Raw genomic sequence first — 13,946 nt, forward strand, 5'->3', positions numbered from 1 at the left:
GTAGGGTTAAATTATCTTTGTAAAGACTTGCAGTCATGCCCTGATTCATCGCCCTGCTACAGGCTTGGGACCAGGGAAAATGTAGAAGGCACAAGGACAAAGTTCTGGGTCAGACAAATCTGTCTTGCATGTATGCTCTTTCAATGGATACTATAGTTTGATATGTAGAAAGAACAAGGTAGGTATATGTGATGCTTCTCTGTCATTTGTTTTCAGTCCTCAACGATCTTCAACTCCAGGACATCTAGAAGTAGATGCAGTTTCTACCTATTTAATATCCCTTGGTGTCCAGGCTTCACTTAAAACTATGTAAAATTTTAACACTGACAAAGTGACTTTAAATTTGGAATGGGAAACCAAGGAGCTATTAAAAAATTTTTGAGATGATTTCTGAAACAATTAATTTTTTTTCCCCATCTCCCTTTATTCTCTTCCAGGAATTTACAGAGATGACAGTAAATGCCTCTTCAAGCCCTCCATACAAGGCTACTTCTGCAAACAGACAGATCATGCACTTGTCATCTTAGAAAATTTGGATTCCAGTGTGGACAGCCAGAGACTGTTCCCAGTGGTTACAATGACTGGCAGCTTTATGGACACCTTCACTGATGAGACCTCACATTCCTTGTGTTACCCTGCAGAGCATCGTTCTACTTTGTTCTCTATTCTGCCCTCCACCAAACTCACCACAGTTTGCTTCCCAGACCTTGCACCTCTGGCTTTCAGACTCTACCTTCTGAGTGGCCAAAACACAACCAGGCTGCCCCTTGCCATATTCTTCACTGAACCACTCAGCCTTCGTGTTTTCATCCAAGGGGATTATGTCTCTCCAACCCCATCTTCTTTTTCACTGGATGCAGGGGCAGGAGCCAATTACTTCAGCTTTGAGGACAACCTTCTCTATGTTCTCCTCCATGAGAAGGAACCTGTGGAAATAGTTGCTGGCCTTTCCCTTCTTGTGGCTTTCACTGTAACTGAGGCTGCTGGGGAAGTGCGTGAGGCAACCATAACATGTCGATTGGCTGATTTCTTGAAGATTGGTCACGACCAAGTTAGAGTGGTCTACAATGTGCTGGGAAGTGAAAGCACTTTGCAGGTAATCTCAGCCAATGCCAGCAAAAAGAAATATCACTGCCCTAACATGGCATTTTGCACAGCCTTTCAGAGCAGATACAGCCCACAGGAAGAGGGGACACAACCAGGGAGCACTCAGGCTCTGCATCCACCTGATGGGGCTGGTCCATCAAGAGTGCTGATCATTGAGCTTGGTGATCTGCCGGGTCATCCAAGAAATGAGTTGACAAGTGACAGCCTAAAGAGTTTGGCCAGAACAATTATCAACACTCATCAGACTGGAGACCTTCAGAGTGGCCTTGGCTTGCCAGTTGACACCTTAATGGTGACTCAGTCTGCTTTGCTGTCCCCAGGAGAAGGTAACAGTAGGTAAGTAGCAGGTGTATCATCACCAGATACTGATTTAAGTGCAGTGAGGCACTTTATGCACTTGATGTACTTATTAAGTTCTCCATTGACTGAAATATACTAACCGTGCTGAAATAGGTTATAAAGTTTCCATGATTTGCCCAGAGAAGCTGTGGCTGCCCCATCCCTGGAAGTGTCCAAGGCTGAGCTGGACAAGGCTTGGAGCAACCTGGTCTTGTGAAAGGTATCCCTGCCCATGGCAGGGGGTGGAACGCGATCACCTGTAAGGTCCCTTCCAACCCAGACCATTCCATGGTTCTGTGATGTCAGAGCTATGCCCAAGTAGTAGCTGGATTCCCAAGTATCAATTACCATGCTTTTCTGTTGGTGCTCATGAGCCTCTGGAATGCAGAGATGTCAGTGGTGCCTTAAATAAGGAACAGAGTTCCTGGAAGTCTGCTTTGAAACTTCAGAGAATTGGGTTAGTTCAGGCTATCATAGCTCTTAACTAAACAATTAAATCTACCAAAGTTTATAGATTGATGTGGCAGCAGGGATGCTTTATTGAAGATGGGTTGTTGCCTTAAATATCTTGAAGATCTAAACATTTATTAATATACTTTTAAAATTTAAGACCACAAACATCTGTTTAATCTTTTTCTTCAATGTCATGCAGGATACAAGCCACTACTCTTCACCTTGATGCCTTAGTGTTGACTTTTCTTTTTACCAAAAATTCTATAAATCCATCCGGTCTTGATGATACAGGAGCTGGACACATCCAATACTACCTGAACATGTGCCTAGATGTTGGATCCAATTCCTGTTCTTTCTGTCACAAATACTTGCCCATTTCCTCTTGTCACCCTCTACCTCCAGATTCCCATGAGAGGATCTGGTTTCTTTCCTCCACTTTTACATCAGTCGCTTTCTGGGCATTGACTCTTCCTCCTCCTCCTCCTCCTCCAGATACCTTCAAAGTAATCAAATCACCTCACTGTCTGTTTTGGAAAAAAAATCAAAGGGTTTGAGTTCTGGTAACTCTTTCTTTCTTTCTTTCTTTCTTTCTTTCTTTCTTTCTTTCTTTCTTTCTTTCTTTCTTTCTTTCTTTCTTTCTTTCTTTCTTTCTTTCTTTCTTTCTTTCTTTCTTTCTTTCTTTCTTTCTTTCTTTCTTTCTTTCTTTCTTTCTTTCTTTCTTTCTTTCTTTCTTTCTTTCTTTCTTTCTTTCTTTCTTTCTTTCTTTCTTTCTTTCTTTCTTTCTTTCTTTCTTTCCTTTCTCTGTTTTCTGAATCTGTTTGGAAGTGGGCATGACTGAAAGTTAAGGTTCCTTTTTGGTGGAGTCCCCATCTTTGGACATTTTTAAGATTCATCTAGACAGGTTGCTGGGCCACCTTGACTAGATCATGGTTTTTTCACGAAAGGTTTGACCACAGCGTCATTGAGGTCCCTCCCAACCTGGTATTCTGTGGTTGTGTGGAATTGGTGCCAAATGCAAAAAGTGGTATTAAATTCCATTTTCTACTGGCACAATTCAATTATTCCATTAGCCCATTCTCCAACAGAAACAGGAGAGCTCACGGTCTTCTGTTTGCTCACTATATTCTTTAATTCCTTTCACTTCTGACTTTCCAGTGCCCTCTGTTTGCTCAGATCCTGCACCCCACATGAGCTGGGCCCCTATGTTTAACTTTTCTGTTGGTCAACCCACAAAAACTTCCATGCATTTTATCAGTAGTGGCTTTATATTTGTATCTCCATACAGATACAGCAACAGACCTGCATCTCATTTTGACAGAACAACACAGCATACTCCTTTGCTTTACAATAATTTCCCACTGGAGCTACCTTTTGAGCTCTGCCAGTTACAGAGTTCTTGGTCAGTTTTGCACCTACTAAATTTTATAGATATTCAATACCAAGACTCACTTTTTGAAGGTCTTTTTTTCCCCTCCCCTCCACAGCAACAAACAACCCTGTCTCTCCCTCCTTCCTATGTCCCTGTCTTGTTTTTTTCAGCCTCTTACAGCCACTATTTGCACAGCCCAGATGTCAGCCCTTATCTGCAGAGGAGGTTGTGAAGAGCAGGGCTGGGATGGGAGCAGAGAGCAGTGTGCTTCAGCATCAGATCCTGAAACTGTATTAAAAGCATATGGGTAATATGAAAAAGGCAATATCCCATCTGTTTTTAATAGGGGACATAGGATTTGATGTTTGGCAATCTTATTGTGTACTCTCTTGATATTGCATAATGTTATTTTTTGATGTTGTGCACTACTGAGGCTTATCCAAGTATAAGTATAATCCATATACTCAATCTATGCAAGAAAGAAATTGGATTTGTCTAAGACATACCCTCTGAAATTAATACCACATCCTCTCCCATCTATTGCTGACCCATGGACCATCCTGATGTCTGCCAGTGATACAAACTCTGTTCACATGCTTAACTTTTCTAGTAGACACTGTGTGGTTCGTGGTGGAAAAGCAGACAGGAGGAGGACAATGGTCTGTGACTGTAGGAATCTTTGTTGTTTTGTTTTTGGTTTGTTGGTTTCAGCTGTAGGTGTTGTTTGCTTGTTTGTTTGGGGTTTTGTTGGGTTTTTTTTTGTGGGGGGAGGATTTTATTATTGTTTTTTTTGGGTTGGGTGGGTTTTTTGTTTTGTTTTGTTTTGTTTTGTTTTGTTTTGCTCTTGTGCTTTTGGTTTTGGGATTTTGTTGGGTTTTTTTTGTGGTGCTGCATTAAGCCCAATGAGGAAAACTGAAGTGCAAGATCAGATCTTAAATCAGGGCCAGTTCTGAAGCTATTCCTGTATTTTGGATCAGCACATCACTGTTGTGAGCAGGGTTGTTTCTGTTACATTGAAGGACACTGCGAAATGGGACAGCAGAAAAATGATTTGGGAATTTCGCAGTGGGTGGTGAGGCCCTGGCAGAAGTTGCCCAGAGAAGCTGTGGCCGCCCCTGGATCCCTGAAATTGTCCAAGGCCAGGCTGGATGGGGCTTGGATCAACCTGGGGTAGTGGAAGGTGTCCCTGCCCATGGCAAGAGGTGGAACTGGATGATCTTTAAGATCCCCTCCAGCTCAAAGCATTCCATGATTTACATGACCCCCAAGACATGATCCCAAGAGACCATTTAAAGGAGGGAAGCACCATCTTCAGTGTGCCAGCAAGGAAACCTCGAGGCTGCCTTTTTTCAGGCAGAAATGACATCTCTACACTGGGACTGCTCTCCCAGCTGCATTTTGTCTTCCTGTCCGTGCACACTCTGTGAAAAGATTCCAGTCAGCAAGGATCAGGAGAGTTCCCTAGGATGGAGGCTGTTTTACTACAGACACAAGAGCAGTGCTAGCCTAAAGCCTTGGATTCACTGTCCCAGTTATGGGAAGACCTGGGATCTTTATTGAAGAGAGCACACATCACCAGATCACAGGACTGGCTCAGAACTCACCCACCCTCAGCTGCTCGGGCTCCTCTGCACTGTTATTTATTGCTCCCCATCAGTCATAGCTTTTCTGGAATTACTCATGGCTGACATTTCCGATGCAATAAAGCCACAGATAACCTGTGAAATGAAATCAGGGTTTTCCTGTTGGGACATGTACTGTCCCCACTGTCTATCTGTCTCCATTTAAGCAGCGCATGCTGGCACAGGCACAGATAATGGGGCTGGGATTACAAGTACAGACAAAGTATTCTGGTGTATTTTTCTGTGGAAGGAAAAGAGGAATATTTTCACACCTGAGTTATGCAAAACCCAGTTGGGCCACCAGAAATATATAGAACTTGCACTCCTGCCAGGCCTATCTCAAACCAGTGAATTTTCCTGCATCACTATCATTCTCAATGATTCTCTGAAACGAGGCTGGAGCCAGGGGAGGGTTGGTCTCTTCTCCCAAGTAACAAGCAATAGGATAAGAGAAAACAGCCTCAAGTTTCACCAGGGGAAGTTTATGTTGGATATTGGGAAAAAAAATCTTTCACTGAAAGAGTGGCCAAGCCTTGGGACAGGCTGCCCAGGGCAGGGGTGGAGTCACCACCCTGAAAGTTTTGAAGAGGTAAATTATTTGGGGACATGGTTTGGAGATGAACACAGTAGTGCTGGGTTAATGGCTGGACTAAATAATCCTAGAGGTATTTCCCAACCTTAATAATTTTATGGCTTTATAACACAACAACAACAACTGCAAAAAGATCTTTAATCAGCACAGACTGGATGTTCATTTGCAGCCCAGGCTGAAGGGAAGCCTTGGAGCCCTGTTGTGGTAAGGTATTAGTCAGACGGTCTGTATATCACACTACCAAGCCTTTAAAAAATATGGCTTGTCTGTTATGATTTGAAGTGCTTTTATACATGATTTTAATTTAACTCCTTTGTTAGGGTCACTTCAAGCATGGCTCATTAATTTGTCAAGAGAAGACAGAGGTGATTACTGTGACTGCTAGTTGCACAGCTGGAGAGTCAGAGATGTCTATCACATAGTTTATCTTCCAGTAAAATGCCTGTGTATAATAGATACTGTGATGTATTTACAGATAGAAATCCCTGTTTTGCAAAATCTTCCTAGTATCAATATAAATATGAAAGAACAAGAAGCACAATGATGAATGTATTGTGTGTCTTTGTGCAGGTGCCTTTATATAAAATCAGGAATATAATTCTGTCCAGAAGCCTTTAGTCCCTATCCCCACTCTACTGCAGGGTGCTTTGCTCCTTCTTGATCAACTTTTAACTGGATACAAACTGAAATATTTTTTTGTTGAGAGTTATGTTTGAGGTAGCATATGAAAAATGGTGCTTGTACAGGAAATTTAAGGCTCACAGCAAGGAATAAAAGGGAAGCAAATTATCAAAGAATAGTTCATTCCAACAGCAATTCCCATGCAGAGCACTAAATGAGATATTAAAACTAATTCTCTGTGTCACACAGCACATATGCAGGCAGCAGGGCTGGAGTTCAAACTAGATGAATTCTGACTCCCATTACCCCAAAATTTTTGGATTTGGTAACTTTTGTGCAGGTTTCAGGCAGGCTGCTGTTGGAATTGCACAGGGTTTTATGAAAAAAAGACATGACAATTTTTCCTGTACAAGTGTACAAGTTTTCCTCCAGTGAGCAGGCAAAGGCAGGATGCTAAAAATCTCCATGTCAAGAGCTGCAGATATTGTAGCACTTGAAGTTATTTCAAGGTTTTATCTGCTATAGTCCTTAAGTGAAAGTGTGGAAGCGATGATACTCAGGAGCTTAAACTAAGCTTAAAATCTCCTTTAATTTAAACTTATTTAAGTTTTGGTTAGATATTCAGAGGGTTAGATTCAGGTTAGATATTCAGTGTAGAGGGTATATACTTATGTAGAATGTGCCACTCACTCACAGCTGATGTACAAAAAAGGACAAATTCAGTTCAAGTAAGTAAAAGGAAGGACATTTAAGATGATCATGGAAACAGTTTATTTTAAGAAGTGAGGAAAAGAATCATAAAGCCATTTAGTAAAGAGTTTGTTTAACTTGGCAAAGCAAATCTGGAAGATATCATTCTATCTGTGAAAATATGTTGCAAGAGTAAATACCAGTGAGGAATCTCTCGATAGTAATGAACAATGACAGCACAAGAACAAAAGCATATAAGGCATCAAGAGGTAAATTTACATTTAAAAACAGAAGCTGATTCCTCTTCAGATAATAAACTGGAAGAGCCTTGCAATAGAACTGGAAAAAGAACATTTAACATTTCCATTAAATAATATTTTCTTGATTTTTTTCCTCACATGGCCAAAACTATATTATGAATTCTATTTATTTATTTATTTAATTGTTTGGGGATAGTTAAGGTGGCCAATTTCTCTTTTACAGTCTAGTGAAATGGTGGGAAAGTCCACATGAAAAACCTAGAGGGTTTTCCATCAGAGGAAATTCTGGTTCTATAATGGGTTCTTTATGGGAGCGATGGGATAAGAAATATCATGTGTATGAAGTGGGGGTTAAAACTTGAACAAGATGTGTTATGTCATATAAAATTGCCTTATCAAAAGTTGTACTTTTGGAATCAGGATGAAATTTTTATTGTCAATTCATAATTCTTTTCCTAGTGGGAAACTTAATAGTTGTGGGATGGGACAGAAGAGGTGGGTGGTCATTGGGAACTTAGAAACTCAAGCACATCTTCCCACAGTGAAGGTGGTGACAAGGGATGTAAAAAGAGTTTATGTGAAGGAATTTTGTGTCAACAGAATATTTATCTCTCTGAACAATAGTGAAGTTTTAATCTGTTACTAATTTTTTGCTTCTGGTAAAATTGAATTTGGGCATCAAATTGTCAATGTAAGGAAGGCCCAGTCATATCAGGGATGATGATGCTACAAAAAGTCTTTAATTATGTAGAGATTAGGCCCTAGATATACTGTTTTAGCTTTTCTTTCCTTCATATTTAAATCAAGGAAGGAAAACTAAGGAGGCATCTTTTGACCTGAGTCCATGTCAATAGAGTAATTGAATTGCAGCTTAAACAGAAATGTTTTTCATTCAGACTGTTCCAAACAAGCACAAAATATGATGTCTGTCCATAAGGTTGGTTTTGAAGGGGAAAATACCAAAAGCAGCCCTTCGTATATGAGCCTTGTGTGAAGCCAGCATTTCCCTTGCAAGTTTCCAAGCAAATCTCCAAACTACCTTCCATGGATCTTCACATTGCCTCTCCAATAAAAGTAGATAAATATAATAATGTTTTTTCACCATTGCTGTCCTGGGCAGGAACCCTTCTGACAGTGCAGGGATTAGAGGGTCTATCACCAAGATACATTTCACCACTAAGCCTTAAATTTTAAACTAAATTTCTGTTAGTATGAGTGTACATGGTAAATGTATCCAAGAATTTGTTATTGCCATTCAAAGGTGACAGCTGTGAATTGCAAGATTCAGGCAATTAGAAGTCCTACCCCTCACGTAGCTCTGGTTGCTTGCTCTGACAGTGGCCTTCCAAAGCTCAGCTGTCTCCTCTGCAGGAAAAAAGCAGGAGGTAGAAAAGGTGAAAGGAGAGCAGGAGAAAGCAGAGGAAGAGGAAGGTGGAAAGGGTAGGAGAGATTTGGGAAAAGGAGCACAGGACTTTGAGTCTGTGGGAAGAAGGAGGAATAAATTGCCACATATCCCCCCACCAGTCTTTGTCTTTGAAACTGAAGGGTTTGTATTAATACATCTCAGTAAAAATTAAGAGGATCAGGTCAAGGTAAGTTATTCTCTATTCCAGTGGTCCCTCAGAAGTTAATGTTGTTCAGATAAGTACAGGAGATCCTGCAGTGTCCCTGCCATGCTTCTCCAGCACTGTAAAGAGATCTGATCCCAGCACTGGTACCCCAGTGCTGTCAAACAAAACCCGTCTTGCTCGTGTCACACATGAATTTATTTTCCCTCCTAACAACTAACAGGACTTGTGACATAAGCAATGATTTGCACGACACAGGCACCAGCAGAGAAGAGCTGCTGGCCACGTCTCCAAGGGACCAATCCTGTCCCCACTCCGCCTTATTTAACATGTCAGTGGTGTCACCTCTACCAGCAGAGCTTGTCTGCTGTGACATTCAAGTGAGTGATGGCCGTGTCAGCTCCCAGGCCAGCCCACTCTGTCGTATTGCGCTCTTGGCCTCCGCTGCACATCTGATGGGAAAGGGGGAAAAATTCTTCCACATGCTTTGTTAGCAGGAATCTGGTGAGCAAAGGGTTAAATGGCTTGGGGTGCTGGCTGTTTGTGAGGTAGTGTGCATGTGTGTATATGTATATGAGTGTGTGCATGTGTGTATATGTATATGAGTGTGTGTGTGTGTGTATGTATTAAAAAAAAAAATATATATATATGTATACATACGCAGGCACCTTGGTTTGGCTGTAGGACCTTGTGCCCACAGGCCACAGTCACATTATCATCTGGAAATTGGATAACGACAGCACAATGACAAATCCAGGTTGCCTGCAATAAGGTGCTAATCCCTTTGCTTTAATATCGGAGCAGCGTGTAATGATGTTTGGACATCACTCCAGTTTACTGACGACCCCACTGGGGCCGGCAATAGAAGCGTACAACTGTCTAACAAGCCATCAGGTGACCGCCGTCGTCAAAGCAACGGGGGATGCAATCTAATCTTCCCTCCATCCCTTCCAGCTCCCAATAAGGACCAGATTATAGAAGTGGCCCATCAATGCTTGGTAACTCGAATCAATTAACGTTAATTCGCACAATGCTATGATGTATTGTGATCACTTTCATTTCGGAGAAGGGGGAAGAAATTGCTATAATTCACCTAAAATGAGGTTGTCTATGGTGCTGAGGTATTAATTGGGTGTCCATATTAAATGGAAAAGGAGCACGGTAGTGAAGGAAAAGTGGATGAGTGACTCTCTTGGCTGCTATTGACCTATCAGAAGAAGACAGTGCCCTTTTCCTTTGCTTTTATCTATTACAGTTTTCCCTATTGCGTGTCAAGTTGATGTATTATAAAAAATTCATTTGGTGACCTTCCACCCCCCTAGCAGATTAAACAATTTCACTGGGATGGCATCATTAACAGGGCCTTGCATTTAATGATGATTTCTCTAAAAGGCCACGGAGATTCGATTTTAAGCTAACAGATTTATTGCACTATTATAACATATCGTAAAAAACTGTACCACCTACGGTCTGGTTTTAGGATAGAAACTGTTTAAGAGTTTATGTGGAGCTTAAAGTGGTATTACCTTGGGATACGCAGCACGGCAAAGCTCTGACCTCCGGCGGGATGCTGTTTACATTTAATAAAACACATTTCTCTGACAGTAAACTTGGGGACTGTGTTATGGAGGAGGCCTGGCTTAGCTCCTCGCCACTGGCTTTGTAAACAGGGGCATTTCCACTGATCTACAGCTATTAATGGAAGTCACTAATGAATCTGGACGATGTTTCTCTCCTATCTGATGCATGTGCTCTGTCCCTCTCCTTCTAAAGGCTTCTGGTGATCCCACATCTAAACCCTTCATCAGATTCATTGTTCTAATGAAAGAAGGGCCTAGAGGGGAAGTCATAGGAGGAGCGGCTGAGGTCACTCGGTTTGCTCAGCCTGGAGAAGAGGAGACTGAGGGGAGACCTCATTGCAGTTGCAACTTCCTCATGAGGAGAAGAAGAATGCCTGCACTGATCTCTGCTCCATGGTGACCAGGGACAGGACCTGAGGGAATGACCAGAAAATGTGCCATGGGATGTCTAGGTTGGATGTGAGGAAATGTTTCTTCACCCAGAGGGTGTCTGGGCACTGAACAGGCTCCTCAGGGCAGTGGTCACAGCACCAAAGCTGGCAGAGTTCAAGAAGCTCTTGGACAGTGATCTCAGGTGGGATTGTTGGACCTGTCCTGTGCTGACAGGAGCGGGGCTCCATGAATCTCTTTGATTTTTTTTCTATAATACGAGAAAATATGGGAATTGGTGGAAATAAAAGTCATCCTTCAAATACCTTTTTTTACTTAAAATGGGAACGACCTCAGACTCCTCATTATCTTCTGATGCTCATGTCGCTCTTCCCCATCTGTATTAATTAGTGGCGAGGTCTGCAGGGGGTGACAAAGCTCCAACAGTGTCCCTGAGAGGGCAGAGGTCTGGCTTATTTCATCATTCCATGACATCAGAACCCATTCACACCCAAAAACTCTGAGTTCCTCACAGATTTTCCAGTGAATCTGTACCTACTTTGCCTGCCACAAGTCCTCAGCTTGCCTATGCCCTGTCCTTGCTGAACCTCCCTTTCTTGAATCCCTTGCAGTTACCAGCAATCCCCACCTTTTCAACAACAAAGAAAAATGTATCTTCAGCTGGATCATGATCCATTTAGTCATATTATTCCCTAAATTGTTCCAATTTCCTTCCCCTTCCAAGGATATATTGATTTTACAGCACATTGCAGACATACCAGACAACTGTTCAATTAATTTCAATGTCTATTAGGAAATTAAATATGCCAGGGGCTGTTCTTTGGCACCAAGGCCAGCTAACATATTTCAGCATGGCCTCACCCAAACTTCCAAGTAAAAATATTTTCTGACTGTATTAGCTCCCAGACCATTTGGGAATTGTTCTGGAATTTGCCATTGGACATGAACCAGAGCTTAAGAAGGACTGAAAGTTTAACAGTAGAGGTGATCAGGTGACAGTGCCAAGACTTGTTTTTGACATATTTTAGTTTTCTAGTAGACACATTGACTTTAATGGACCATTGACCCAGACTCTCATCCTGATCTCCTTCCCCATGAAGTCAATTGATAATAGTACTTCTTCTTCTTCTTCTTCCCACTACTATTATTGTTGTAGACATAATTATGATGACATGATATAACTGTATTAGTAATGATATTACTATGCTACATTAGATAAAATACCAGGCAGAAATTCCTCCCTGTGAGGGTGGTGAGGCCCTGGCACAAATTGCCCAGAGAAGCTGTGGCTGTCCCATCTCTGGAAATGTTTAAAGTCAGGCTGGGCAGGGTCTGGAGTAACTTGGGATAATGGAAGGTGTCCCTGCCCATGGCAGGGTGTTGGAACAAGATGATCCTCAAGGTCCCTTCCAACCCAAACTATTCTATGATTTTATATTTTATTATTACAGTTATTACAATTGTAAATAAAATGGCACGTGTTCCTTGATTTCAGGGATATTTCATTTCCTCTGCTCCAAATCTCTCCACTAAGTTTCTCAATCCATAATACCTGCAGCAGACCCTCCAGTTTCTATGCCCTCAAACTTCCCTACTGCTAAAGGACAGGCACTTGCTCTCCTGTGGAGCCTCAGCCTGTTCAGCAGACACGTGTAGGCACTGATGGTGACAGGATCAGGGATGCCTGGTGTCCCTGCTGACTGAGGCATCCCCAGCCTGCTGAGCCCACATCCAGAAGAGCTGCAGGGCACTGAGCATCAGAGCTGCTCTGTGTCAGCAGGGAATTGCCAACCAGCCTGCTCCTGCCCAGCAGGAAACTCCAGGGTAGTGGCAAACAGCGCATCCTTCATGGCTACAGGATGAAGGCAAAGGCAGGTCCTGCTCTAGTCCTTGCTGGGCTATGAGCACTCATCTACCTCCACCTCCCTAGGGCAAAGCTGTGCCAGGAAAGGCCTATTTTCCTTCCAACATGAATCAGCAGGGAAGCAGCAGAATGCTCCCTTCTCCTCCTCCACGCTGACATAATTTTGAGGAATATAACTTGCTGTGTTCAGGGTTGTGCCCTAAGGCAGGGGCTCCCTCACAGCATGAGTCAGGCTGGACCATGTGGGATATAAACACCACATTCCATGCTGTGTTAACCAAGTTCAAATTACCCACAAACAGACATTCATTTTTACACTCCCATTTTAAGTATCTGTGTCTAGTTTTGCTTCATTCTGTTTTCTTCACCATTGCTTTACCAGCGAGTGAAAGAACAAGGGGGAACAGCTCTAAATTAAAAGAGGAGAGATTTAGATTAGGTGTTAAGAAGAAATTTTTTTACTGTAAGAGTTGCACAGGTTGCCTAGAGAAGCTGGGGTTGTCCCGTCCCTGGAAGTGTCCCAGGTCAGACTGGACAGGGCTTGGAATAATCTGGGATAGTGGAAGGTGTCCCTGACCATGGCAGGGGGTGGAACTGGATAATGTTTAAGGTCCCTTCTAATCCAAATTTTCTGTGATTCTATGACTCTATGATTCTATGATTCTATGATTCTACTCACCCTAGGGAGTAGAAAGTACTTCCTAGATCCACATTTTGCAGCAGCCTTCCTCTACGCACTAGATGAGCACAGTTTTAGCATGTAGAGACTGAGGTATGAATTCAGGATGTTTTTCTTATTTGTTAAAGAAGCTGAGGAGAGGGGGGAAAAAAAAGATTTTGGGCTTTACAGAAACTAAAAGACTCACCTAAATCTCTCTGTGCTCAGCTGGAGCCAGGGAGCTCACAGAAAACTGCAGCTCTTTAGCTTGAAAACAGGAATTGGTGTATTGTGTATGACTTGGTGTTTGCTCACTAAGTTGAATGCACATTTTTGGAAGAAGGTGGACATTATTGATGCCCCTGACATGAATTTCAAACCTAACATTGCCTTTGAGACTTTCCCACCAACAAAAATACAAGATAAGGACCCAAGATATGAACTAAAACTAAGATAGCTCATCCTTGAGCTATCTTTTGAGTCTGTACATATCCTTAAACCTTAGTTGATCTTTCCAGCAGCTGTAGTTCAGACCAGTATTTTCCATCAGCTCAGTATGAACAGTTTCTCGTTTGTAATAAAGAGCAATACTCTGAAAAAACATCCACAACCATCAAAACTAGAAAAAAAGAGTTAAAAGCAAAGGAAACTTAAGCTCTTTACACCTTGTGTTTGTAAACACCTTTAAGCAAACACTGAAGATCAATGAATAGCTTTTCTTCTTTCATTTCAAGACAACACCAAACCCACAGCCACTTCATTGCAATTGCAGATTAGAGTATTTTATATATATATAAATTATATATATATGAGGTACTAAATGGCACAAAACA

The 13,946-nt window shown here is 42.0% G+C and overlaps 1 protein-coding gene across 1 annotated transcript in view; it reads left to right on the plus strand.

The window, feature by feature from the left end:
* The window catches only part of PKHD1 (PKHD1 ciliary IPT domain containing fibrocystin/polyductin), a 235,402-nt gene that overhangs the window by 206,830 nt on the left and 14,626 nt on the right, over nucleotides 1-13,946 (plus strand). Inside the window, exon 60 of the mRNA XM_072926279.1 lies at nucleotides 438-1,443. Coding sequence (XP_072782380.1) covers nucleotides 438-1,443 — 1,006 coding nt within the window. The remainder of the gene's footprint in view (nucleotides 1-437; nucleotides 1,444-13,946) is intronic.

Source organism: Taeniopygia guttata, chromosome 3 (assembly GCF_048771995.1).
Source record: "Taeniopygia guttata chromosome 3, bTaeGut7.mat, whole genome shotgun sequence".
NCBI classification, from domain to species: domain Eukaryota; kingdom Metazoa; phylum Chordata; class Aves; order Passeriformes; family Estrildidae; genus Taeniopygia; species Taeniopygia guttata.